Source organism: Perissodus microlepis, chromosome 7 (assembly GCF_051167445.1).
Source record: "Perissodus microlepis isolate ML-2025 ecotype Zambia chromosome 7, ASM5116744v1, whole genome shotgun sequence".
Classification (NCBI taxonomy): Eukaryota; Metazoa; Chordata; class Actinopteri; order Cichliformes; family Cichlidae; genus Perissodus; species Perissodus microlepis.
Window position 1 is genome coordinate 50605116 of NC_140467.1, and position 27672 is coordinate 50632787.

The 27672-nt window shown below is 39.2% G+C and overlaps 2 protein-coding genes across 10 annotated transcripts in view; both read right to left on the bottom strand.

The window, feature by feature from the left end:
• The window catches only part of fcho2 (FCH and mu domain containing endocytic adaptor 2), a 48836-nt gene extending 45369 nt beyond the window's left edge, over positions 1-3467 (bottom strand). For 2 of the 8 annotated variants that reach the window (XM_084935705.1, XM_084935704.1), the window contains exon 1: positions 3260-3465. In XM_084935705.1, coding sequence (XP_084791831.1) covers positions 3260-3292 — 33 coding nt within the window. In that variant the 5' untranslated portion in view covers positions 3293-3465. Of the gene's footprint in view, positions 1-3259 lie in introns of all 8 variants that reach the window. The other 6 variants (XM_084935706.1, XM_084935707.1, XM_084935709.1 and 3 more) reach the window with 4 other exon arrangements.
• A 972-nt stretch (positions 3468-4439) lies between these two features.
• On the bottom strand, positions 4440-27638 carry tnpo1 (transportin 1). 2 transcript variants are annotated; one of them, XM_084935712.1, is made up of 25 exons: positions 27476-27637; positions 27251-27362; positions 25948-26023; positions 25228-25377; positions 24063-24169; positions 18737-18870; positions 18026-18107; positions 17103-17225; positions 15194-15312; positions 14777-14837; positions 14519-14690; positions 14041-14193; positions 13719-13944; positions 13386-13557; positions 13095-13181; positions 12898-13005; positions 12399-12557; positions 12216-12303; positions 12033-12131; positions 11855-11950; positions 9882-9957; positions 8195-8294; positions 8028-8102; positions 7656-7794; positions 4440-7577 (listed from the first exon to the last, which is right to left on the bottom strand). In XM_084935712.1, the coding sequence occupies exons 2-24, from the start codon at positions 27353-27355 to the stop codon at positions 7687-7689; spliced, it is 2676 nt and encodes an 891-aa protein (XP_084791838.1). In that variant the 5' UTR covers positions 27356-27362; positions 27476-27637; the 3' UTR covers positions 4440-7577; positions 7656-7686. The 2 variants fall into 2 exon arrangements, 1 of the variants encoding a protein (XP_084791838.1); XR_014800797.1 differs by lacking the exons at positions 4440-7577; positions 7656-7794; positions 9882-9957 and having other exon boundaries at positions 27476-27638.
• Positions 27639-27672: the final 34 nt, after the last annotated feature.

Here is a 27672-nt window from a genome sequence, read left to right on the forward strand (position 1 = left end):
ATTTACAGCAATTCAATACTGAGCACTGAACACAAAAAGAAACTGACATCTTTAATCTTAACTACCACCTTAAAAAGGAAAGATAAACCAAACCACAGTGCTATGGTTTATCATGTAACATCTGCTGCACAGAGATGGACAGGAATTCATTCTCCTCCAGTCACACTACAATGCAAGGTTCAATATCCTTTATGTAGGGAATCAAGTGGTTGTTGCCTATTGTTGTTTATCATACTGCATATTGTTATACTATACCTTCCAAACTGCAAAAGAACGCTAAAAAAAACTAAGCCTGGGAGTAAATGAATGCTTACATTACTTCAGACTATTTTTGTTTGTAAGTTTGTCTGCCTCAGTAAACACTGATGTTTGTGTGCAATGCTTTTTCAGTTAAACAACATATATGTAGGACATATAATAAATGTGCTTGAGTAAAAAATTACAATTTAAAAATTTCTAATGTGCTGAATGTGTGAAATTGGGAGTATGGGCAAAAGAATTATAGCACATAGGTGCCGAGTGTGTAAATCTTTGGTATGCAAGCAGGAAAGTGGTACAGTGTAGCAGTTTACCTAAGCTCTAGGGGAAACCTATGAAAAAACTTCATAGGTTTCCCATGCTTGTTATTACAGCACTGATGTTGTGCTTTAGGAAGGGGGAAACAATACACAGGATTAGAAGTGTCTCAGCTGACACGACTTCTTCTCCTGTTCCGGTGTGTGCTCAGGTGAGAGCAGTGGAAAGAATTGCACGCTGTCCCTGAGGAATTTAGACAGAGCCAAACAACAGTGTCTCTCCAACGCAGACTGTAAACGGTGGCCCGGTACAGCCTGTAGAGCACACAGCCATGAGCTGCGCAGACGGCGCCTTGACATCAGAGTGTCTGGCCTCAGTCATGTGACCAGAGAGGTCTGGGAGCGGTGCACTGAGCTATCACAGCTCATCACAGACAACACACACAGCTTTAGTATGTGGTATGCACACAGAGGCTGGGCTTTGTTTGTGGTAGATACAAACGAAAACTTGACCATTACTTAACTTGTTAGGGATGATAACGTCAAAACGGGTTGGTCTAACGCAACTAAAACCGACTCATTTAAATATAAAGGGAAGAATGAACAACAAACAGCAAGAGGCAGGATGTTTGTTTCACACAAAAACCATAATTAGTGTAATGTTTTCACTCTCTGGTAATCTTAGAAAATTGCTACTGATTCTCAAGGCTGTTGGGTTGAACCACCACTCAATCCAGTTACAAAACCTCAACAAGCCCTTCCTCTGAAGGCAGAGCCATGCTGGTTTGATTTGAGAGACAGCTGAAGAAAATTAGGCAGCAAAAGGATGTGTGTCACTCCTGTCCACCTCTTTATTAGCGTCACTCTTTGCCGTGTCAGTGGGACACTGCGTGTGAAGTGTGGGACAATATATAAGACAACATACTGGCTGTCTCTATACTGCCTAGTCAGTGCTAGTGCTCTGTTGAGACTCCATGTTAAACATAAGGTCATCATAGTTTTGCTACAACAATCCAATGACTCCGGCATTTCAGCACATAGGCCACATCTTGCACTTTTGCGCCAGAACTTCCATCGAGAAACCAAACTGCTTAGATTTCGTACAGAGAAAGAAAAAGGAAATGAAACAAAGCCTGCAAATAAATCCAAGGAGTAGAAATGTTGCAGCTGGTGACCAGTCCAGTGCTGCAACTATGACAGATAAACAGCACTGCCTGAATTCCTAAAGAACTTGTGTATTCAGCTGAGGAGATCCATTTTGTATAGATGACAAAAAAGGGAAAAAAAAACCCCAATGAAATCATCGAAAAAAAGTGAAAGAGCATGGGATGTGAATGGGGAAAGCCTCTCTGCTTAGCAATATAACAAACAAACTGAAAAACTCAATACGTCTGATAGAGATGATGATGATTTGTAGTCAAGTCAAAAGGGAAATGCATCTCCTCCCAGTGCCAAGTATGTGCGCTCATGTGTGTCCTGCATGTTAAACACACAGCTGATCGCGACCATCACTGGATTCTCTTGTGGCTCACAGCAGGGCACAAAGGGCAGATTGAAGAGTCAGGAGTGTCTCTGATTGCTCCTCTTTTGCCATTTAGATATTGATGAACTCTCATTTAGGAACAAAAAAGGCGTTAGTGGGTAACAGCAGTGTTATTGGTAATTACTTCAAGCACTTAGCTTAATGTAGTTTTCCACAAATATTCATTACAGCCCCTTTACAAGCCCTGGATCACCTCCAGAGTTCAACTAAGGCTAAAACTTAAGGATGTGTTTGTCCACCTTAAAGAAGACAAGAACAGTTTCTGATTGGTTGTTTCAAGCTGAGAGTCCTGTTGTATTATATATAAATGAGTAACAGATTAAAAAAAAAAAAGAACAGAAAAAGAAAGGGGGAAGTTACAACAGTTAGGTACAAATTTACCCATGGGTTTTATTCAAAACTATGTCGCTGTAAGAATTTGTAACATTTTAGCTATGACGCATAACCAATACTTGCCGTAGTGTTATAGTGCAATACATACACCGTCTTGACATGGAGGAGTAGCCCTAATAAGGCCAATACCGTTCGAGTTTCACTTCTAATGGCACTATCTTTGTGACTTCAGTGTAGTGCAACAAGTAGTAACGGTAGACTTCTACTTTCCCACCTGCTTTGACACAGCCACGTCAAATTATTATCGGGAGAGAAATGACCTTTAGGCAGTACGCAGAAAGCGCTGAGCTCAGCTTAACATAGCCAGTGCTCTGCGGCACCAGCTGTACGAAATAAAGTATCGCTATTTAGGTTGGTATTGAGGCTTTTAAATCTATTCTAACTTACTAACATCTGGTATCTCACTGAAACTTTGTCACGGAAGAAAATGACGCGTACGACCAACGGCTATGACTGACAGCCGAGGCGTCCAATAGCATTCAGGGAACTGACCATATACGTTCCAAGCGATCCTGACCGAGCCAATTGACAGGAAACAGGGGTGGACGCTTCGACGTTTCAAGTTAGATTGGTTCACAGAGGCCCAAACCCCGGGGTAGCAAAATATTTGCCGAAGGAAATTAGCGGTGGCCGCGGGGTTGCTGACCAGGACACTGCGACTTCAGAGGGAACTAAGCTTGTGAGCTAGACGACTTTCTCTGCAAAACGAATAACACTTGATTCCTGATTGGCATGAACATGATAAGGAGGGAACATAGCATGATAATAGCACCGGTGTAAACACCGTGAATAAAAAAGCACTACCTACCCAGAAATTCTCTAGGAAGTACGGCGTTATCATCTTGCTTTATTACTCTTCGCCACAACTCTTCAGTGTGTTGTAATGCAACTTTTGAAGCGTATATCATCCACCGTCCTCCCCCCGTTTCTCTTGTATCTGCCTTTCCCCGTTTTCCTCCTCTCCCCTTTCTTCTCCCTCCCCACCTATAGACTCCACCTCCACCCGGCGTCTCTCCCCTATGGTTTATTCCCGTAGAAATGTAGTCGTTCAGTGGGTGAAACAGCGCTATCAATGGCGAAGAGAGACACCACAGTCGCCGGGTGAAATGCTGCCTTCAAATGCTTTACGAAAATTCCCACATAGAAGGCCGAGATTGACTAAAATACACATAAACCATAACGCAGCTATGTGAAAATAATAGTATATAAAAAAAAAAAAAAAAAAAAAAAAAAAAAAAAAATAGTAAGATATTATTAGCTATATCAGTTTGTTTTAGTTATCATTACTTATGAATTCAGCATCTACAGATATGTCTCCCTGTTTAATAAATCTATGTGCCGATTTGTTGTGCACTAGTGGGTAAAGATTATTCATACCCGTTTAAAAGTCCTTTTCCAGTGGGATTGTTTATTCAACACACGTTCCACAAATATTGCAAAAGCAAATACTCTTGTTACGGTTGTGGTTTATTTAAAGCATAAGAAACGGTCTTCCAACACCGAGTCTATGAAATAAGCCTTTACATTTATTTAAACTGATAGATTTAGCAGTATGTCACTTTTCAAGGTTTTGCAACTAATCATCTGTCGGGCAACAAGCATCTAGGTTTTGGAATAAATCGTCTTTCCACGTTAGACAGTTACATTGTTAATTTTTAAATCTTGTCTTAAACACCTGTATACTGCCTGGCCTTCGACCCAGTGTGAGACATTGATCTTACTTGTTTTTATTGTACGATAGCTGTTTTTGTAAATGTTTGCTTTCACTCTACTTACTCACTTTTGTGTACAACCACTTTGCATCTGCTGTGGCTGTTTTAAAGTGCTTTATAAATAAATAAATATTGTATTTAAAGGCCCATTTACAGTCGGCACAGTGGACAGAGTCTGCTATTTGTGTAATTCAAATTTCACAAAGCCTGATAAAGTACCAGTGACATTGCAAAAAAAAAAAAGCCTTGGAGAAAATACATGATAAAGGCCCACAATAATGTAAACAATTTATTGGAACAATGTACAGATTCAAGCAATGGTAACCAGTCACACCCACTATATCATCTTACAAATATTACAAAATTACTACAGTACAATATAGAGTCTTTGCATGATCCAAAATATTTGGTGGCCCCAAAAGTATTACTTATTTTTAAAATTCAGCAGCTTATAAAAAAAAAAAAAGAAAGAAGAAAAATCAAAACATGTCTATGAGAATGATGTTTTCACTTTCATTAGCAAAAGGATGAAGGCAGATAATCTAATCAAGTTTAAAGGCTAATTAAACTGTAGACTACTAGAGCTCCTTGACTAGACATTCCTTAATATTGATGGGTGCTTTATAAAATACAAATTTTTCAATAAAGCTTCATAGAAAGTCAAACCTATATTTTCAGAGTTGTCAACATATGCAATTGCTTTTAAATCAGCTTTCACCTGCATCTCTACATACAGTGTACTGTACTTCTATTGCAAAACCCCAGCAAAAATCCTCAAAGTATTTGCATTCAAGGCATTGTGCAGAGATTACGCCATTTACCTAAGCCTGATAACAATCACGTTTGACAATAAGGATGTAGAAGTAGGAATCGTTCCTACTTCCTGGTTTCCAACTGTAATCCCACTGTTCAGCTAGCAGTGTTGCATGTATTAATGCTAATGTGAATTAACACCCATTGATGATGGGGTGGCTTTTTAAACCAATCTTTCTTGTTTGAAGAGATGTGGAAAGGTGGAGACATGAGGAAATCGATTTAAAAAACAAAAAACAAATAGAACACACACACACACACACACACACACACACACACACACACACACACACACACACACACACACACACACACACACACACGACAAAAACACAACCTGAGGTTAACACAAAAACATATTCATATAGTGAAACAAGTACAATGTATAGCAGCAGTTACGTCAAAATTATAGCACAGTAGTAATTGGGATTGTTGTGTGTTTTGTAGAACTACTATCTTTTGAAGAAAGAACAGAAGTGTGTGCACATCCACCCCGTCAAGCTGCGATTACTTCATATTTTTGCAAGCCAAACAGCTGGAATGTGACAAGACAAAAATCACTTCTAAACACATAATGATGTGACACATACGAGTATTTGCCTCTGTATTCCATGATGCATTATAACCTGCATTCACCGTGTATGTCCTCAAAAAATGTTTAATCTAAGATTAGTAATACATTTCTTAATGTGGCAGTTGAGCTAACACATTAAACTACTTCTACACTCTAATATCCCAATTGGATCAAGATGCTTAATGCATTAAGGTCCACACATTTTAGCAGCAATGCTCAACGACCTGTCAGGTCATATTCTAAAGTGTTTGGCTACATCATTCATTTTAAGCACTTGCTAAGTAAGTAGGTAAGTAAGTAAGTACATTTTAGGTGCATCACAAAGGATTTAAATACTGCAGTTATTACTCTGGCCAGCAGAGGAAGAATGGATGGGCATAAAAAATTAAAATTAAAATTAAACAAAACAATAATATAAAAAAAATAAAATAAAAATCCATCATGGAATACATTCAGGCCATCTGCAACTTAAACATATAGATTTAAAAAAACAAAACAAACAAACAACAACAAAAAAAAAAAACAACATAACACTGCAACACAAGAAGACAACATGTAATTTCACAGTATTTAAAATCTACATATCCAACTATAGGTGAAAGGTGAGGAAGAGAACACTCCAGCAAGATTACTGTGAAGTCTTCAAAAGTCACAGTGATGCTGAACATAAATGGTTGCTATATAAAAAAAAAAAAATAAAACCAAAACTTGATTGAAGCTCCTGCAACCTTCCCACTTTAAGTTGGGGTGTAAGGGGCCACCAACATGCAAAAGATGAAAGTACCCCACAGTGACAACCACCCAAAACATTAGAAAGTCATCCTCAAGATCATGCTTTTAGCACAAAAATTCCAACAACCAATAACAAAAACATCAGTACATTGAGAAATTAACATAGTTAACATTGATTTGATGGTTTATATGGTTCTGACAACCAAAGTCACAAAAAAAATCAAAAGAAAAAAGGCAAAAAAAACCAAAAACCAAATCACTGAGACAGTATTTGTGCCATTGTGATATTTACGTCCAAAACACAATGACACAATAATCAGCAAACAGGATCTTGTTATCCTGCATGCTTCTCCTTCATTTGTCCTTTCCGAGGCTCAGACAATATAAACGGATAAAGTAAGCATCTAAAGCTTTGATATGCCTGCAGATAGATGTCCATGTCACATTCACGCCACAAGACCAAACAATGATTCACTCGGACATCACGCCACAGCCAAGATTTTACACATTTGCCTAAGTCAGTGTGTGTAAAGCCCGTCATGCTACATTACAGCTGATTGCCGTAAATCTCCAGTAGAAGAAAACATGAGTACTGTAAATACAAGACCCAAAAAAAGAACCTTATCAAAGCTCAACAACAGCTGTCAACACATTTCACTACAGCTTTTCCACAATGATATACACATGCTACCCATTTTCAGAAAAGCTGCTCATTTAAAAAACAAAAACTATGTGCTCCCTTGTGACAAAACAGCTTTTTCTGTAGGAACTTTAAACCATCTCTGTACTTACAGGAAATGTGTCTCAAAGAACCTTCAGCTTTACTTCATAATACTTCTCGTTTACTCTTATAAACGCATATCTGAGCAGAAGACCTACATTTCTCCTTGTCTAACAAAAAGTACAGGGTTTTGTAAAGATTTCTCAATTTTTTCCACATTCATTTCTTCTCAGTAGTCCAGAAAACAAGATGTTTGGAGAATAAATGGAGAGGAAAAAGCAAAAAAAACAAAACAAAGACAAAAAACCCCCAACAAACTACAACTTCTGATTCAGATATGATTAGATGAATTTTCCTCCAGTGATAAGGTTGCCCTGCCAGTCCCTTTTGCACCTTTGTCTGTGCATAGGAGCACTGAGAACTGTAGCTATCATCTCCCTCCCACCCCATCCACCAGGTCAAGGAGGGGGGTCAGCACCCCTTCCCCTTCCCTCAGCAGGCAGATCCTTCCCCCCAGTAAAGGGTAACATGCTCCCTGGGATGGTTCCCGATATTGTCTCCCATAGTGAATGACCTGTACATAGAGAAAACCCTGATTAGAATACAACATTTTGGGTTAAATAATAAAAATAATTTTCAGAGTGGTACCAACCCCAACGATGAGGCACGTGCTGTGGAAACAGTTACACCCCATAAAAGGTTGCCAACCGTTCCTTCAGTGGCATTGGAAACTGATCTGCGAAGCGTCTCCAGTTGTCGTCTCCCACCTGGTTCTTAAACCCATGAAGGATCTGAAATTAAACACCACGAGATGTTTATACTGAGGAGTGCTTTTCAAAATAAATCCTGTGCATTTTAAAGTGTCAACTGCAAAAGCTGCCATTCCTGAAATTGGTCACTAGGGAGCAGCAATAACTGTTGATAAGCAATAAATGGATTAAAGCCTGAGTGCAAATTCTCAAACCAGGCAAAACTGACAGAATTTATTCAGCGATTTTTATTGTTAGTGTTTTTCAGCTTTTACCTTGTAGAACATGTCTCTGAGGTCATCCTTTGGATTGACCCAGGAAGCCACTGCATCACAGAAGAATATAAAATCCTGTTCCAGAGAAAATAAATAAGGCGATGCTTCAGCTTCCAGAGTCATTAAAAACAAAGTGGCCACACAGTCATCTCTCTACTGCATCTCACCTGCACTACACCTCCTGGATTTACACTAATCATAGTGCAAATTCCTCTGAATGCGGAATCCTTCTCCTCGTTGTCCCTTATATTTCGCAGACAGGTGCACCTGACAACAGGGACGGCCACATTTAACACCACGCTTATCTAAAGAATACTCGAGCAACAACAGAAACCAGCATAAATCTGCAACTATGAATAACTAGTACAGAAACTCTGATGCATTCAGTACATGTTACTAAACTGACATGCATGTTTATAATACCAACTTTAAATGAAGCCAATTACCTCCTTTGACACAAATGTGTTTTCATTATCAATCCTTTTCTTCATATACTCTAAAGACAAATTACAATTTTCAAATGTGATCAAAATGTCCTGCAACAACTAACCAACAAAAATGAAGAACCACTCCCAATTTGCATCTGATCAAGGTTCAACTTCAGTGTTTTCTCCTTGTATGCCTCTGAACTGCTTCCAGTAACACTGCTGACACCTCCAAACCTGCACTTTTAATCAATGTTAGCATGTTTTCCTGACATTTGCACAGTAATGTATGGTAAAGTGAAGCGCGGTGCAGCTGTCGTACACATAAGTCACTGGGAACTGTTGCAATGATGCTTAAAACCTTTGTAAGCCTGTTGGTTCTCCACTCAGACTGATCAGGAAGAGTTTAAAAAAAAATTGACAATGACTTAAATATATCTCTTTAAAAAATAACTTTCCCTACTTTTTTCATTTCACCAAGGAGATCTATGAGTCATTGCACGTGTGCAAGTGAAAAAAGAAAAGAAAAGAAAAAGAGCATAAACTGAATGATTTAAAGGATCAGCAGCTCTTGAAAACTTTCTAGAGGTGCACCAGGAAGCAATGCTGAAGAGGTGATTGGTCAAGTTTGCCATGATTTGTTTGGTTTTTTTAAAGCCACAGAACTTTTTGATCACTTTGCACATTTATCTAAATATGAAATTGTTTCCCGATTTACAACAACACATGAAGCATGCACACAAAAGAGATTCAAGTAAAACAAATCAAGCATTTTAAAATATTTAAAACTCAGAAACTCTTCTAATATCTTCACTGATGTCTTTGAGCAGTGTGTTCAGCAAAACCTCATCTATAGCACCTTGAATATAACATTACTTTTTTGTTTTGTTTTCGAAGATCTACTAAAGAAGGTTTGGGGTCGTTTTGGGACAGGCACATGCAGCTGGGTGACTACTAAATGAGAAAGGAATTTAAGAATGCTCTTTCTCATTAAAAGACTGCATCCTTTCTCTGTTGTTGAACCAGCAGGCATGTGACAAAAAAAATCTGATCCCATGCATCTTTTAGGTTGTTAGCGACAGTTTACAATGACAAAAAAACTAGAAATTAAACAAATTAATGTATAAAAAACACATGAAGGTGCTACTGAGGCAAAAACAAATCACAAGTAGGACCTAAAAGAGGACAGGGTTAGTCACACGGTTGGCAATGATTACAAACTGATAGGAAAAAAAACAAACAAACAAAAAAAACAAAAAAAACTGGAAAAAAAAAAAAACAAAACCCAAAACGCTTTTGAGAAAGGAGAGTGAGGAGGGGAAGAGGAGGAGAGCTACAGGGGAGAAAAAGGGAAGAACAGGCGACAGACGAGAAGATCAGAGGAAAGCAGAGAGAAGATGAATTAAATAAAAGATTGAATAATACACACCAGGGTCTTATAAACTGCTGTAGCATGGGTGCCACCTCTTGAGGACAAACGTAACCAAGACGACCAATTGTTATTGCTAAGGTAACGCAATCACGGTTACACACCACCAAACGCCAACCAAGACATGAGCAATGAGGAGGGGGGAGGAGAAAAAAATAAAGAAAAAACAAACAACTCAGAGACAGAAATCAACAGAATCTGTGTATGATAATAAACAGAAGATTTCACTAGCGTTGATTATTACTGCCCCTTCAAGTCAAAAGGGAGGAATGTAAAAATATGACACTCTAAAAAAAGACATACAACACGTTTAAGGGAGAACACATTGACAACTCTGACAGGACATTCATAGAAAAGGCAAACAATGGCATCTGCTTCCAGGAATTACATGGATTTAAAAAAAAAAAAAAAAAAAAAGCTATTTAAATTGATCAATTTGATGAAACTGTACGTGCCAAGACACATGCTAATAAAAGGTGTAGCATGTGTGACTGTATGGCGTAAAACAAGAGCAGTTCAGTGGGATTTTTTTTCCCCCCTCTTAGCGATTTCTCCCTTAAACTCACAAATGTTAATTTTCATAAGAAACAGAAATGTTTTTTGTTTTGTTTTTCTTTTGGAAAAGAAATGACAGATTACTCCAAGCCAACTACATGGAGGGAGACTAGTATCCAGCACAGCAGGTTCTTATGAGGCAGAGAGGAGGGAGGACCTAAGTTTAAGAAGACACAAAACTATGCAACATTCTCATTAACAAACAGGCATTTATGAACAGTCCAATGACACATGCAGAAAGCAGATGGTATGCTCATTAGAGTAGAGTTCAGTGCAGGATCAGCTGATTAGAGGCAAACTGAAGAGTGCCGCTGTGCGCGCCGAGAATTTACAGCCACCTTAAACTGTGGTATTATGTGACCTAGTTTAAAAATAGTTCCAGTGGTATGCTGGCTCTCGTGGAAACATCCATGTTAACGGAATTTACACATGGCTGTGTTTGCTATGGTTTGATTCACTGTGGCGTTGTCAATTTATAGATCGATAACATGCAAGAAACTGTTAATGGAAAGGTTAATGATCTGACACTTCAAAAATTGAAGAAGTTGTATGATGCCCAATTGTTAAGACGTGGTTATTGATTATCATGTATCCTGCATCAAACATTGGCCATTCTTAACAACATTTAACATCTATTGGCAGATATGCATCCACATTTAAAGAACAGTAAATAAAAGCAACAAATAAACTGACAGCAAACAAACAGGAACACATCTATAGAGTCCCTAGTTTTATTTCCTTTTATTTTGGCAGGTCACACTTCACCCTTGCATGCATAATTTTGATGCAATGTTCACTTGACTCATCCAATTCGAATCTCCAATGCATTTGGTTCAAACAAGAGTAGAGTGTGCAACCTAAAAATAATCTCAGCTAGGTGCCCTACTTTTAGTCAGTTTAGGTGTCATTTGGGATTAGTTGTTTAGCTGATCAGTAACTATGTGAGGCTATGCAGTCATCTATCTATAATTCTGTGTAAGCTTTGCATTTGGTTTCATTAAAATATTGTACTTCACCTCATAGAGCAAAGTCAGTCGACATTAGTTCATTCCAAGGCAGGGCTCTTACACGGTTTGCTCAGTTGAAGAGTGTTAAGAATTTCACACCAGGGCTTGCTCAAGGCTTCATTTTAATTTTATTTCAACTTACAGGCCACTGTGCCAGACTGCAAATCAATACCTGAAATATTCAGCATACTTTGGTGAAACAAGCAAAACTAGTAAGGCTCATACCTTGGGAAAGGCTGAAATTAAAAGGGAAAGACACGCAGTCTAATAAGTATAGTTAATCCTGGCTAAGTGGACCTGAGTGAGTGAGTGTGTGTATATGTGTATACACCTCCCTCTCTCTGTGTTTGTGTGTGTGTGTGTGTGGCAACCTGGCTGGCTGACGGGCTCAGCACTACCACCGAGTGGTACCTGTGTTCTCCAGTAGTGTCTTTGGGGTATTGGGCCTGTTAATGATCTCCACCAGTTGGTGCAGCACCATCGCAATGTATGGCTGCATTTCAGGCCCTAAGGGTGTAGGTATAAGAACTTAAGTTAATTCAGATTTTAAATGTGTCACTGTACATCGTCTTAAAAGAAAGGCACTCACCCATTTGTATAGATATCTCTCCAATTGCCCATGTTGCATTGTTGCACACTGATATTAACTCTGGGTTTAAATTTGTACCCAGTATGGGCATGAAATCAGCTGAAAGGAGGAAAATTAATATCTTAGAAAATGACTTGGAATTTATTGTCACTGGTGCTTCAGAGTCAAGTACACCGAACGTACCGATGCATGGTTTGACATGCTGGAAACAAGCCTTGGTGAGATCCCCTAGCAGAGCAAATGAACTCTGACGAACTTCTGGCATTTTGTCCTGAACAGTTACAGAAAAAAGAGAGGACAAGGTGAGACATGCAAGTCAGTTTACGTTTGTTTTTTTTCATGTTAAATACTTTTACAGGGCCTTACCTGCATGCACTGGTACATGAGGGTGAGGATATTGCTACGAGCCACCAGCTGCTCAATGGTGCCTCCCAATCCTTCTGCCAGTCCACTAAGAAGATCCAAAGCCACAATCATGAAGTCTTTGTCAGGGGCCTCATACTGTTCTGGTTGGGACTGATGAAGCTAGAAAATATAACATGACTTAATTTAACAGTAATAAATATTAAATAAGAAGTTATATGGCTTCCATCTATGGATCCACCCCACTGTGGTAGTGGTTAAAAGTCCACTAAATACCTTGTTTACCACTTGGGGCCAGTGCAGCAAATTGTAAACAATACTAACAGATTGTTAACTTAAAAAAACTAAATTAAAATCACCATCTTTGTTGTCGTTTTGCTTTACATCGAGTTCCACTTGACTACGCAGAGTCTCCAGCAGGTTTAAATGTTTTCATTTTGTATAAATAGATAATAGAAAATGCAGAGAAAGTCTTTAAGTTGTCCATTCTAGACATTCTCACCATGGACTGAGCGAGGGTCTTCTGAACGAGGTTGACACAGCGTTGGTACACGGGCTCACAGTAGGGCAGGAAGCCACTCTGCAGTGCTGTGGCTACAGATGACAGACACTGAGGAAGGCAGGAATTGTGGGTTAGATACAGAAATTATGGATATCATGCAGATTTTTGGCACCTTTAAGTGTGCATGAGAAACTCACTTCTAACAAAGGGAAAAGATCTTTGTCTTCATCTTTTAGTTGGTTCCATTTCTGGATCAAGGGTGGCATCAACATCTGGATGTACTCCTAATACATATCACACATTGAATGCACTGATAACAATGGCTGCCAATGTATTCTATTTTACATTCAAACAGATACAGCTTTTTTGATATGCGGTCTACTGTCGTCCTCATTTTACAAAAATAAGTACATGACAACAGCAGTATTAATGTTAGATTTACATAGAAATGTGAAGTGAAATCCAGCAAATGCTTCTATTTTGCATACCGGTTTATTGAGATGGTGGCCCACTGAATCTGCAAGTGTTCCTATCGCGTCATAAAGAATTAGCAGATTTTTATGTTGGTACTTGCTGAAAGCAAACACCAGTGTGTCCAGGATGAATGCCAGGTAGGGCACCAGCTCTGTACAAGCCTCCTCCTCCAAAGTGGCAAAGGCACTGGCAGGGAAAGATTAAAAATGGGGGGGGGGGGTTAAAGCAATGTGTGAAAGTAACTACTCTGAAATTTGGATGCACCTTCAGGGGAATATGTGGGAAACACCGATGCAAAAAAAAAAAAAAAAAAAGTTAATGTGACATGGTTTTATCAGCTCACTCACCTGCAAGCAGCCTCCTGCACACGCTTGTTGCTATCCAAAATGCGTTTGAGCAGCTCTGTCATTAAAGGCTTCAGGTAAACATCCGGAGGCTGGCTGACAACCCAGTGTGCATAGCGGCTCAGTGTCCAACAGGTGATAGAACGCACCAGGGCTTTCTTGTCAGACAAACACTGGATGAGATGAGGGATGAGCTCAGGCAGGTATGGGATCATTCCTTGCATGCAGCCTGGAGAAAAAGGATAAAAGTATTGTTTCAAAGTGGTGCTTCTTCTGATTTTATATTCAAAGAGGGACCTCCCTCTCTTCATTTCCCCCTTCTTACCTTCAGCTATAGCCCCCAGCACTAGGATTCCAGACTCTTTAACTACCCACTCTGGATGGAAAAGCAGCTCTTTGAGAAGAGGCAGGATGTGCATCAACAGATCTTCCCTGAATACGTTGGCCAACACGTCGAGTGCTGCTGCTGAACACTTGCCTAACAGTACACACATACACAGAAAAAAAAGATCATACAGATGTAACAAGCATAATACAAACAAGCAGAGGACAATTAGTACACCATCTGCTTTTTGGGACTGTTAAAAAGGTGCACGATGTGGCATTTTTGTTCTACTGATTGTAAAGTTACATAAAACCTAAGAAAAATTAGACCTTCCTCTTCTCTATTAGCCGTTTGGACTACAAGACAATGCAGGGCTCCTTACAGTGGAGTTCATGGATAAAGAGCCACTATGAATTATTTTGAAACAACCATCACAGAGCAATCTAGACAGTTCAATTTAGATATGCACTGAACTCACGCAGGTTCCAGTCAGAGATAGTATCATCATCATCATCTAGTTCGTCATCTTCATCCTCCTCATCCTCAATTCCATCACCCTCATGCTGTTGGGCAACAGTGCGGGAGCGATGGAAGCGTGGTCTGATGTCTTGCTCGTTGTCTGGAATGGCCTCATCCTCTTCAATGTCTCCCTGAAAATGAACGTATGGTCAGCTTGACTCCTGGAGCAGTTTATCATTGTACCTTCACGTAAACATATTAGGCAGTACAAACTGACCTTGAGCAGAATGATGTCAATCTCAGAGTACTTCATCCCGTTGACAAGCACCGGAGTGAGCCTGGAGCAGCGGCGGGAAAAATGATGAGAACAAAGGGCAAGGTTAGGGCAGAACTCACAGGCAATTACTCACATTTGGTCCCTGCTGTGGACACAGTTTAATGTGACAATTTGGTGACAGATGTTAAACCTGAGGTCAACTCTTAATCAGCCACCGTGAGGTGAGGAAAAATAACACCCTAGTACAAGGTCTTTGCTGACTTGGTGCCAAGGCTGCTATGAATCAGCTACTTTCAAAACCAGCATAAGTCTGTACATTACATCTGGCTGTGTGTGTGTGTGTGTGTGTGTGTGTGTGTGTGTGTGTGTGTGTGTGTGTGTGTGTGTGTGTGTGTGTGTGTGTGTGTATTTTCTTACTGGGAGAGGTGGCCACACAGCACTTCCTTACACACCGGCTGCTCGGCCAGTGTCAGCCAGAACTCACAGGCCTCTAAGGCAACATTCTCGTCATGGTCCTGAGTCCTCTGTAGCATGTACTGAATTTAAAAAACAAAACAAAACATACAAATAAACAAAAACATTTTCACGTACAAATCTGAATATTTCATCCCAAAGGAAGGAATGCAACCAAATCTAAAACCTGCGACGCAGGTTCAACTATCTGTTCAGAGAATAGTTCATTTCATTCTTGTCTTATTATAATGACCATGGTGTATGTTTGTCTGTTCCCCAACTCCTCTTAGAGGCATTGATCAATCTATATCAAACTTACTACATAAATTCTTATAATGCCAGGATCATCAACATCTATACAGCTTTTGGAAATTATTTTTACCTCACAGATAATATAAGTGTATGAGCTGATCTAAAAACGAACCACAACATTATAGTACATCAGTGCGTGCCTGTGAATTGTCCTCATCTTTAACGTTCATGAGTTCAGTACACGTTGCATATATGTTTTATAAGGGCCAAAGATTTGCAAGAGTCTAAATCAAGCAGTGATGTGAGTAACTGTAACTGGTTACTTTGTCTTCTATAATGAATAGCTCACAAGGAAGAAGAAGAAAGAAAAAGTATTTCTAATTTGTTTGTTTGGTGCTTTTGAACATCTGTCTACTATGATATAATGAATATAAAAATAATAAAATGATAAATTCACATAAAGTGTTTGTATTTTAATACATGAGTAAAGAAAGTGAAGCCAGTAACACAACTAAAAACTACCCGTGCATGTCTATTGTTTAAACCAAACCCATCAGAGAAAAGCAAATGGGCTAATAAAGAGTAAGCAATAACTTTTTATGAGAAACTATCATTTTATAGATTTAGTGGGCAAACAAATAATTATTCAGCAAAGTCATGTTTGCAAAATTGGGGGAAAAAAAATAAATTAAAACAAACAAACAAAAAAAAAAACAAAAAAAACACAGCCCTACTTTATTCGGCCATGTTCATCAGAATGACATAAAACGACCTCCAGTACAACAGAGTTGCTTACTGCTGTGTTATTAATAGAGGTTTATGTCATATGTCATATTTACTCAGGGTTCATGCACATTTTCCATTTCAAAATGTCATATTTATCCACACTCCTGAGGTTTATTGAAAGAAAAAAAAAAAAAAAAAGCACCCTACATTTAACAACAAGCTACATGATTTTTAAGTATCTAACATGCAAGTTTCATTTTGAAGAGCACACTGTTATTTTTTCCCCATTTCCTTTTTACATGAATACATTGGGGTGGTTGTGGCTTCTCCACTATCTGACTCACTAATGTAAGTGATTCAATCCTGGCTCTTCAGGTATGCATGCCAAAAGGGCGTTGGGTAAAGTGTTTTTAGTATATGTATAAAAGGGCTGTATGACTGTGTGCGTGTGTGTGTGTGTGTGTGTGTGTGTGTGTGTGTGTAAACATGGCTTGTGCTGCAATGCACATTCAATGGTTAAACAGACTATAGTAATTGCCAAATAAATGATAGTCCATTTATGTTAGTATATAATCCAAAACTGTTCTGTCAAGCTTGACATTTGACCATCTGAAATGCTGACTTAATATAATTCAAAAACTGTAGAGGGAGCTGTGTGGAGGAGTGTGCATTCGGGTGCAGGCTAAAGTTGGCCTGCTCTCTCACATAGTAGTATTTTGTCTGAGGTGCCTTCCCCAAATGCTATTGAAAAAACACTGCAGAACACAGGGAGAATCTAGAATTATACAGCCTCTCTAAACCTTGAAAACCCATTTCAATACTGCACCGATTATCAGCTTTTAGGCTTCTCCCTTTTAGTTAATATAGTCATTCTTCATCTTTACAATACACTCACCTCTATGATGTTATGCATGTGTGGCAGGAGACGATCGAGGCGAACCTCAAGCAACATAACAAGAGCTCTACAAACATTCTTCCTCACTTCTGGCTCATCATCTGTTGCCAGTGCAAAGAGATTCTACAGAGGGCAGGGCGACAGCTTAAAGTTAATACCACTGTTGGCAATAACATAGGAATAAATATGATTGAGAGGGGAATAGTCAATACAGTACTGCAGAACATTACAGATAATGTACCAGTGTTTTAGATGTTTGTGAATGTACACAGTTCTGCGATTTGCTGTATGTATAATCTGTAGCCATTTGCTCTAAATGTCCTGTTTACTATATCAAAATGTTAAATATATACCCAATATCTTTAAAAGACATAACAAGGAAAGACATACATTGAGGTGCTGCACCATCTTACGGTACAAACTGGCATTACAGAAAGGTACAGCTCAGCCCCAGCTTGACTTCAGTTGAGTTGTCTTCAGCACAGTACACAAATGTTTCGGACATAAAGTCATAGCTGTTCGATTTATGACGGCTTTAGTTCATTTATTACACTTTTAAATTATTAATTGCTACTAACTCTTCAGTTTTTTGTGCTTCAGCCTCTTGCTATTGCCAAATATCTGACTTCAATTTTCTTATTATTAATCTCTTCTCCCAAGCCTTAAATATAATATAATTTGCAATAATTTGCATGAGGCTTGGCATATGCGGCAACTGATTGCAGAAAGCCACAAACTGGAGAGGTAAATCCCAAACTGTCAGAGGAATAGCTTGCCTTATTGAAGTAACCCTATAGTAGCTTCTGTTTCTTTCTTTTGGGGCCAATGATTTGTTTTGCATATAGACACACTTTAAAAAAAAACAAAAAAAACAAACCCAAAGCATAATAGATAATATAAAGGAGCATTAGAGTCTGACTTGCCTCAATGAAAGGATCAATGTGAAGCATAAGAGCCTGAGTCCTGCTGATGATGAACTGATTGACGCAGGCGATGGCATGAGACCTGCAACAGAGTAACAACCACATTAGAGTCACACCGACATGTTTTCCTCACATGCTGCACACTGTGAATGTAGCCTCTGTATTATCATTTGCCCCATCTCCTCCAATCTAACCTCCAAATATGAGAAACCTCTCTCTCTACAGGAGTTTTACACTGCAACAGACACTTGTTGTGTGTCGTCTCTAAGAAACATAAGACAGACTGAAAATGTACATACTGGCTGTGTATTCAGATTTAGACTAGACATTTTATTGTATCCAACAAATGGAGAATAGTTCAGGCAAGACACAAAGTCACACAGTTTTGGTACACCAGCTGATATCAGCTGGAATGTCAAGTAAGTCCCAGTAGAAGTATTTCATCAATTTTAAATTACTGAGGAGGAAAGGAACCATCTTCATTTGCTTAAAGTAGTTTTAACTGAAAAGTATGCACCGTCACTAAACAGGTATAATAAACAGCATTCGCAGACAATTTAAATGCAATGCCATGCACGTTCTAAAAGACTGTAACAGACTAGGTCATTTCAAATAATAAAACATCCATGTGTAAGTGAAAGGTTCAAAGGACAGTGTAACTTAAAGTCAACTTCAGTCAGCAAAATTGGAAAAAAAGAAGTATTATGATACCTAATCTTAGGACTGCTGTGTTTGAAAAACTGCAAGAACTTGGGGATCATGATGTTCAGAGGACGGTCCAGCATGTCACTGTCCAGGATCTCAGCAGAGTCCTCGCAGATCTTCTGAAGAGCTCCGAAAGCTCCCTGAAAACAAAGGGGAAAAAATGGCACAAGGAAAAGACAGCAAAGTAAACAATGAAGAAAGAAAGAGACATGATGGAAGATTTAATTTTTCTGCCAATTTATCAGGAAGTTAACCCCAAAATACTGAGACACTGAAGTAGACAGTAGGAATAAAACGTGTTTGGAACTGGTCTTATTTGCCTGATTCTCATCTAACATTGAGGCAACAATTACTGTATAACAACATAATTTGCTTCATTGCATAGTAAGAATAAAGTCTGCAATCGGAAGCACTCATAAGAGCCAAAGGCTTTACATGCTTAAGAGCCAAATATGACAGGTACAATGTAAGAGGCCATTCTCCACACAGTGAAATAAATAAATTGCCCTTATGGTACACTATAGTCATATTACAATCATGCATATTTAAACCAAAACAAAATCACCCTGGTTCTATAAATCCACATACTGTGTACAAGCTCTGTAACATATGAGACATGGAGGATCATAGTGCTAGTATTTGCACAGTGAAAGCACTAAATAATACATTCCACCTTCTCATCCATGATGTTCAATAGGATTCATCCACTTCTGCTCTAATAACCTTCAAACAGCACACACACACACACACACACGCTGCTTGACAGATGGTTAGTATGCATGCTCACGATATGCTGCAGACTTCAGTCTCCCTCACAAAAATAAATAAATAAATAAAAAAAATTGCAGCCTGAGAGGCAGATACAAGAAACGGCACAGCACTGACACCAACGCTGTCTGAAATGTGTTTCTATGGAAACCACTCCCATGTCGGCATTCCTTTTAGAGGACAGATACAGAGCCATCTCCACGAGAAAAAAAAAAAAAAAAAAAAAAAAAAAGGAGGGGAAAAATATGCTCAGAACCGCAGGGGTGACACAAGACGAGGAGGCTAAGGTTAAATCAAGGTCACAAACAAGAAGGGACAAAGGAAATTTATGAAGGGGGAAAAAGGCATTTCTTTCATCAGACTGAATCTTGATGCCAGCAGGTAATCGGAGACAGCAGTGGAAATTTCCTTTTGGAATTTGGAGATGACATTGAGATAACTGCTAATGACACCTAGAAACAGATGAAAGAAGACAGTTGGGAGTTCCTTTAATTGTATAAGACATGCTGCTGTTTAAGCTAAGAATTGGAAATCCAAACAAAAAAAAAACCTAAACAGATGTGATATACATAAGCCATGATATAAAAATCTCATGACAGCCCCCAAAATGTCAGATTTATCTTAATGTTGAAAAAACATGACTGGGTTACTAATGAGCTATTTAGAAGAAAGACTTTTCCCCTGCTATCCATATGTATTCAAGATCACTGGGGTTTAAATGCTGGCATGGCATGATATGTTAACACACATCACGACTAATCAAGAATAATGACTAGATTAACTGATAATGCAATTGCTGGTTGCGAACCTGCGTGGGAACCCAAACAAATATTTCATATTACGCACAACTGTGCCCCAGCGCTGCACACAGTGACGTCAAAACATAATACAGGCATTTGTGTGTGTCAAGAGAGAAGTGCAAAGGAATGGGAGTGGCCTGCAAGTGTTTCAATGATATGCAAGTATCTAAAGTGTAATCTTCCTTTCAAGTCCTGCTACTGAAGGTCGTTCACTGTGAGAATGCAAGTCACGCAGATGGCTGTGAGCCAGGGCAAAGAAGAAAAATATTAATACACATGTAGTCGACTAAACGGCTCCTTCAGAATCCTGCCCTTGAAATGTGAATAATGCTACAAATGAGCACTGAGGTGGCAGAGCATTATCATAGGTGATCGTTTTCCCCTTCGAGTGGCATCAACACCGTTATAGCCACTTGTCAACCTCCATTAATCAAAACACAGCCATAACCTATATTAAGCCGTCCACCAGCATTAAACTTGGCATCCGACACACCTGCTTGTTTCTTTATATAGAGCATGCAGAGAAGAGCACAGCGTGGTGACACAAGGAGCTCTTCCAGCAACCACTCGTCTTAAACCACAAACAAGGCAGGACTCACTGGTAGGGCAGCAGCTCCTTATGTTACCAAAATGAATGCGTTTTGATTTTTCTGCATTTTGTTATGTGCATACTAAGCTTAAAAAACAAACAAACAAAAAACAACAATCTATGACATCATTACTTGAGAACAGATGATTTAAAGCTAAAAACAGCATGCTGCAGTTTCACCATATACAGAAGCTTGTCTTTATACACAGCGTCAGCAGACATTATGTCTCAGCGTGGGACTGTTGAGCAATCAGAGGGAGGATGATTCACTGGGAGAGTCACGAGGATCACCTTGCACAGATACTGTAAATGCACAACATATATTGATCAAATGGCCCAAGGCCAACATGCATTTACACGTTTCTCAAAGCGTAGATTACAGATCGGAAACTGTACACTGGCAGTCACTAAATATACTCCCAAAATAGATATCAAAGTCATGCTGATAGAAATAGTGGATTATTTTGGGGAGGCAGTGGATGCTCAGTTCTTAAAGAGTACTATATGGCTAATCAAGACTACCAACGGCTCTCTTCTAAAATGAAGAAGGTGCCAGATACTACAGCAACAATAATAACATCAACATCAGCAACAAGAAGAAATACTGACCCTTTAAAGTGTACTTATTTACTCATTTTCAGCTCAATATTTAAATCTTGGACTCTAGACTAGCTGATTTTCCCAACAGCCCCCATCTATCTCACACTAAAACTCTTTACACACCAGATGTATACAAGTCGGGCAAATATTTCGTGTGTTAATATTTTTTGAACTTGCCTAGTTTTGCATGCAGCCCTTCAAACCAACTGCGTAATACCACAGGACAAATTTTAAACCTTCATTTCCCCCCCTGAATCAAGCTTGATTTTTCTGATATTTTGCATGGAAATAAACAGATCTGACCATTCACAGCACTTAATTTGGAAACAACTGCATTCGTAGCTCAAAAAAAATGCACTAAGCTAAATATACAATGATGTTGAAATAGTAAAATAATCCTATTTTACCTCAGACACACAGCTAGATGCTGCTTTGGGTCACGGTTCTCTGAAGTTATCCTCAAATGCGGCCTCAACTCTGCCAACGAGAGCTCAAACTACCCACTGACATCCTGACATATGTATGACAGCATCTCTTCTGACTGGCTACACTGAGGTTTTTATTTCAAACTTTGGCCTGCTTATATAAACATAAAATAACTGGGTGTGCACTAGAAGGTGGTGGGGATGGTCTCTGCTGATGCAGCTAACCTTGGAAAAACCTGGAAACTATTCTAATGGTTGTCAAACCACATCTTCATTGATATATACTGAGGTGTCAAAACTCATTAAGGTTAGAGGGGAGGTCATCAAATGTTGTGCTTTTGGAGGAAAGAGATATAGTAATGATTATTTGTTTGCTTCCTAGTTATTCACAGTGCAGCAACTTGACCATCTTCAACAAGAAACATTAAGAAGCTTTCCAACCCTCAAGCTTCTTTTCAAAAAACATAGCTGGTCTTATAAGGAGTTTCTACATTTGGTTGCTTGAGTGTTAAGCCTCTTACACACACACACACACACACACACACACGCACACACACACTTCAAGATGGTCTGCAGTAACTACCTGACCTAAATCTTAGCTTCTGAACAAGCTTTACAAAGGAGGCTGGCAGCGGTGCTACACAGAGATTTATTTTTTTTATGTCACACCTATTCCTTAAATTACTTCAAATCACATCGACAAGTAATAATCCTGTCAGCATGTATTTTTATTGCCCCAAGACACAGCTGAATTTACCACGACACTTTAACATGCCGTGTAATTTATTGATTCTGATGTCATGGGCAAATCCAACTGACAGAATACTAATGACCTGGGAGTTTATATGAGCTTGAATATGGTTACACAAATCAGATGATCTAACAGCCACAACAAACGACTGTACTGTCATTTTCGTGGCTGCTGCAATGGAGCATTTAGAAGAACAAGCACTTGAGTTTTATTCTGCAGAACATTCAGAAAAATTAAAGATATTAAAACACAAAGAGTGGATCATGGTGGCCTGTAAAGATGAAATATGACCCAACAGCATGTAGTTATCGGCGATTTGAAAATTAAAGCATATTTGGACGATGATCAAAAAAGAGAGAGAATAAATGAGTCAGAGCTGAATAATCTGCAGTCTGCAGCGGCTGCTCCAGCTGTGCAAATGTCTTTAGCTCATCTGGCCAGCAGGATACCATCCAGATGCTGCTTTATAGCTGAGCCAGCTTTTCTTTCCACAATAAATTAATTAATAAACAAATAAACAGTACACGCACAACTGTCTGTGTGCCCAGACAGGGAAACATGCTTAATTACAGCACACATGGGCTGTAATATACAGTCAGAAATATGTGCACGCTTAATCTCAGCACTCCCCACCCATCTCCAACACAGCTATGGCAAAAAGCTGCCTCTCATTCTCATAGTCACACACACGCTTTTGTTAAACTTCTGATGAGTTGAAAGCACGGTAATTAAAGAGGAAGAAATCGGAGTCGTTGGCAGATGATAATATTACAAAATGACATTAGCGTCATGTCCATATCAAGCAAAGTAATGGCTGCTGCCATATTAACGCTGAGCCCACTGCATTTCAGGTTGGATTCTTTAAGCTGGTTCGGGAACCTGTGTGATTTTTTTTTAGTAATGAAATGTTGAATTTTGACACTTTCCTGCGGAGCACTATTCATGTGCTACAGAGTGACTGAAACATGAATACATCATGGCTACTCAGCTGCAACATTTGGGTCCATCTTAACCAAGTCAGTTTTGTCAGAAGACATTTTACTAAAATCAATCTCATATTTTTGATTACTGCAGAAGATTTTAGAGCCACATTGTATTTGTATGATGCATTTTCAGTTCAGTGTGTTACAAGATAACTTTAGATTTTTAAGAACTTTTGAAATGATCTAAGTGATTTCCTGTTCATATATAGTTTGCTCATTTGTAATTGGGTTAGTACATACATTTCTGTGGAAACACAGTGTTAGTGGATTATTACAGGAAACATCATCTGTAGAACCCTTAAGAAATAGTTTTCACATCTTTCACCCGTATCAACACATTTGTGACACCACCAGCAAACATCAGCTTAGTGCCTAAAAGAAATTAATTTATAAGCTTCTGATTTGTTTGTCCTCACTTCACATGTGTTATAATCCTCAGAATCCAGCAGCAGGCAGAGTTTGGGTAACAGCTCCGGCCAGTTTTGTAGCTCTCCCTTGGAGGCAATTGTAGTGATGAGGATGCCTGTTATCAGAGTGGGTTGAGTTAGTTGATTAAACCAAAATCCAAAAACATGGACAGGATATAATGAAACACAGACATTTAATATTATAAAGCGCTTCTGTTTATAATCCATGTGAATAGAAGCAACAGAAATGCAGCACATAAATGGCTTCAAGTTAGCTTAAACAGCAGGATGACCCCTAATTATGCAAATGTTAATATCAAGATTCTGCAATAATAGCAGGGAATGCTTGGGAGACCAAACCAGCATTTAAAAGCTGATACAGTAGCCTATTGAGTTAAGGAAGACTATTTAGAGGCATTTAAAGCCAGTGTAGGGCTTTGCTCTCACTGGATTAAAAAGAAATTCACAGTAGCCTTCAATCATACTGTAACTGACAAGGTCTGAGAGATAACTGCACCGCCTCTAAGCTGTTTTCAGGCTTCACAATCTTGAGCCAGTTACAGGTCCGTTAGGCCAGATTAGCCAAGCAGCGGTGAAAACCTGAGAGAGCAAACTTTGAGTCCCTGAAGTCAAAAGTCAGCAATAGCACGCTTTTGACAGCAAGTCTATGTGTCCACGCTAATCTGGTGGGAGGGGTTAAGAATGGAGAGAGGAGAACTGCAGGAGTAGGGCTGTTTATTTCTAAGGGTTTTTTCATAGATTTCTGCCCACTGGATGAATAAAGAAATATAAACAACACAGAAAAGCAGACTCATTTTCTACTAAAAACATAACCATATCCCTAAAAATAAGAAAATAAATGAGCTACTATCCCAAATCCGTTTCATCGGTTTAATTAGTGTAAATAATATACAACCATCACAACCAATAATAAGGTGTTGTGTAAATATTCATTGTCATTTATTTCCCTGCTTTGTCTGCGAATGCTGATTATGTTCCCAATATAGTGAGCTGTAGGTTTTATATTTCAGCATGTAGTTTAAACAAATAAGGAAGTTATTTACAGGAACAACAAAGCAACGTACATAACAACAGAAAACATTTAAACATAAAAAGGTATGCATGGATGCTAAGGGCAACATTACAATCAGAAGACAGAGAGGATGAGACTTACCAACAGTGGCCCGAATCAGAGGAGATGAGTCTCCGATGTTTTGGAGGCACTCACTCTTGATGAAATCAGACACGCCATTAGGGAAGTTCTGATAGTGAGCTTTCACATTGTTCTTCAGTATGAGCCCGCTCAAGGATCGGGTCGGTTCATCTTGGGAGAGAAAAGGCCAAGGAAGGAAATGTGAAAATTCCACTCTAGCTATGATCAAAATGAAGGCTGGTGACTCAGACATTAAATTGCTTTCCTTTCATTTTTCACAAGCAGAGTATTACAGAAATTATGTTCAGACATTTATACTAACATTGTGGACAGAAACTATTTTACTGTTTGCTTAAAATGGGAAAGTAATAAATTCGGTCATTTTTTTTTGTTTAAACACTTGTGGCTTATTGCATCTGAGCTAAGGTCGTCATGCAACCGAAAAGGTCTTAACACCACTTAACATTTGGGTCATCTGCTGTGCAGACAGTCAAGCCAAAAGTTGAGCAGTGCCAGGATTTAGCTTTAAAATTAGAGTGGCCCATATTCTGTGTGGCACACCATTTGCAACAAAGATGCCATCAGGTCACCCAAGTCACGGCCGGGCTGACCTGTCAATAAGCAGTTACATAAAAACGACAGCTCTGACATTCACCCGTGCTGCCCAGGTGCTATTAGATGATCTAGGAACACACCACAGACACAAAATGACAGAGCGAAGGAGAAGGGCGGACAGCTTACCTTCCGATTTCAACTTTGTCAAAACAAATATCAAATAGTTGTTAAAGTCTGGATACTGATTCAGCTGCTCGAGTCTCTGGGAGAAATGGTTAAGGGTTACAAATGTACGAAGAGCATGTTAAAAGGCTGAAAGAACATCACTGCATTCTGTAATTTGATAATAATAATAAAGCCAAAAACAGATTTTTTTTCCTCCCCCCCATATAAAGAGGAGGAGTGGTCTAATCTAACAGCATAATGATGAGAGCGTATGTCAGTGTGTGTGAGTGGACTGGATGTATGCTTGTAAGGGGGTCATAAATGTGTCATTTGGCATGACTGTACTGGCAGATGGCATCTTTAGGGCTATACCAGCAGCTAGTCTATGAGTTAATGAGACAGTCCGTATGAAGTGTTACATAAGAAATTTATTAAGGACCTGCATGAAACCAGACAAAAACGTAAGGACCAGCAGCTCTGAGCAGCAGATGATTGCTCCTCAACTGCATTGTCACAACACTAGCACAGTGTTGTGTGACAATGCAGTGCCCGAGCTACAGAGTAAAGCTAATAAAGCACTTACATGTTAAACCTACCCTTTAGTGCTTGCCATTTAATCTAGCTGGAAGAGGTCACCTTAATACGGTTTTGTTTGATAATCCCTGGCACCCTTTGGAAAAGTGACATAGAGTAAAGTGTCACAGCGAAAATGCTTGAATAATGATGGCTTCTTATTCCACTCCATTAAACTCCTGTTTTAGAACAGGAGATTTCAGATGCTGTAAAATCCAGCAATTTCGTGCATTGCATACACTTCTGTGCATGCAAGGCACGGACAGATGTCTTTTTTTTTGGGGGGGGTGTTCTGTCACAATTAACACCATCACCATTACATCATTATATTATGCACAGAATTTCTAATTCGAATGTTTACTTAAATTAGTAACATAGCATGTTTCCGGTAAGCTTAGCTTTAATTGAGGATTAAGTTGCAGATGATATACCGGGGCTTTAAATATGTTTTATTATGATGTTCTGCCGAAGCAATATGCAAGGTAAAGGTGTACAGGAGGAGCAATTAGAAGCTACCGTTGCTTATTGTATTAACCAAGCAAGACAATTTATAGCATTTTTAATGTCAAATGATGTTAGCACGACCTGCTCCGTTTGTAGCGCGTGCAAGCGAGACAAAAAAAGGCACGAGCGTACCTGCTTGTAACTGTAACCACCCAGGCTAGTATTAGCTATCGTTAGCCTGTTGAGTCTGTTTTGTTATTAAACCACTAACAGATTATATCATCCATATCTGGCTCAAAAAGGATACTTGCTGGACGGATCTCTGTGTGGACGTATCAGGCGACTGAGACTCCTTCAGCAGCTGTAAAATTTGTTGAAGTCCTTGCTCGTCTGGTTTCCACTCACACTCCATCTTGCTGCTGCGGATAAAGAAATAACATAAGCTCACACAGAGGACTTGTCATCGAACGCCTCACTAATGCTGCTCCCTACGAGGCGGAGTGGTTTCGTATAGGAAAAAAAAGGCTTTTACCTGTTCTGGCTTTGCCGTGCTGTGCAGTCGACTTTCTGCTGAAATGTGAACGTCTGTTTGGGTTTTCAGACATGGGCCTGACACGGCGAGTCGACCCGTTTTCTCCCAACCCAAGCTGAAAAAAAGCTTCGGGCTACGGTCTGGCGTCGCATATAACTGGCTGCATCGTCAGCTGACACGGAGCTGGAGGGTCCTAG

Excerpts from the sequence above, each read along its gene's own strand:
- tnpo1 (XM_084935712.1), bottom strand. The coding sequence starts at position 27,355 with ATGGAGTGTGAGTGGAAACCAGACGAGCAAGGACTTCAACAAATTTTA. Across the intron at positions 17,226-18,025 it reads ACATTGATCCTTTCATTGAG|AATCTCTTTGCACTGGCAAC; the intron begins GCAAGTCAGACT and ends TGCCCTCTGTAG. Across the intron at positions 14,691-14,776 it reads TTGACATCATTCTGCTCAAG|GGAGACATTGAAGAGGATGA; the intron begins GTCAGTTTGTAC and ends GTTCATTTTCAG.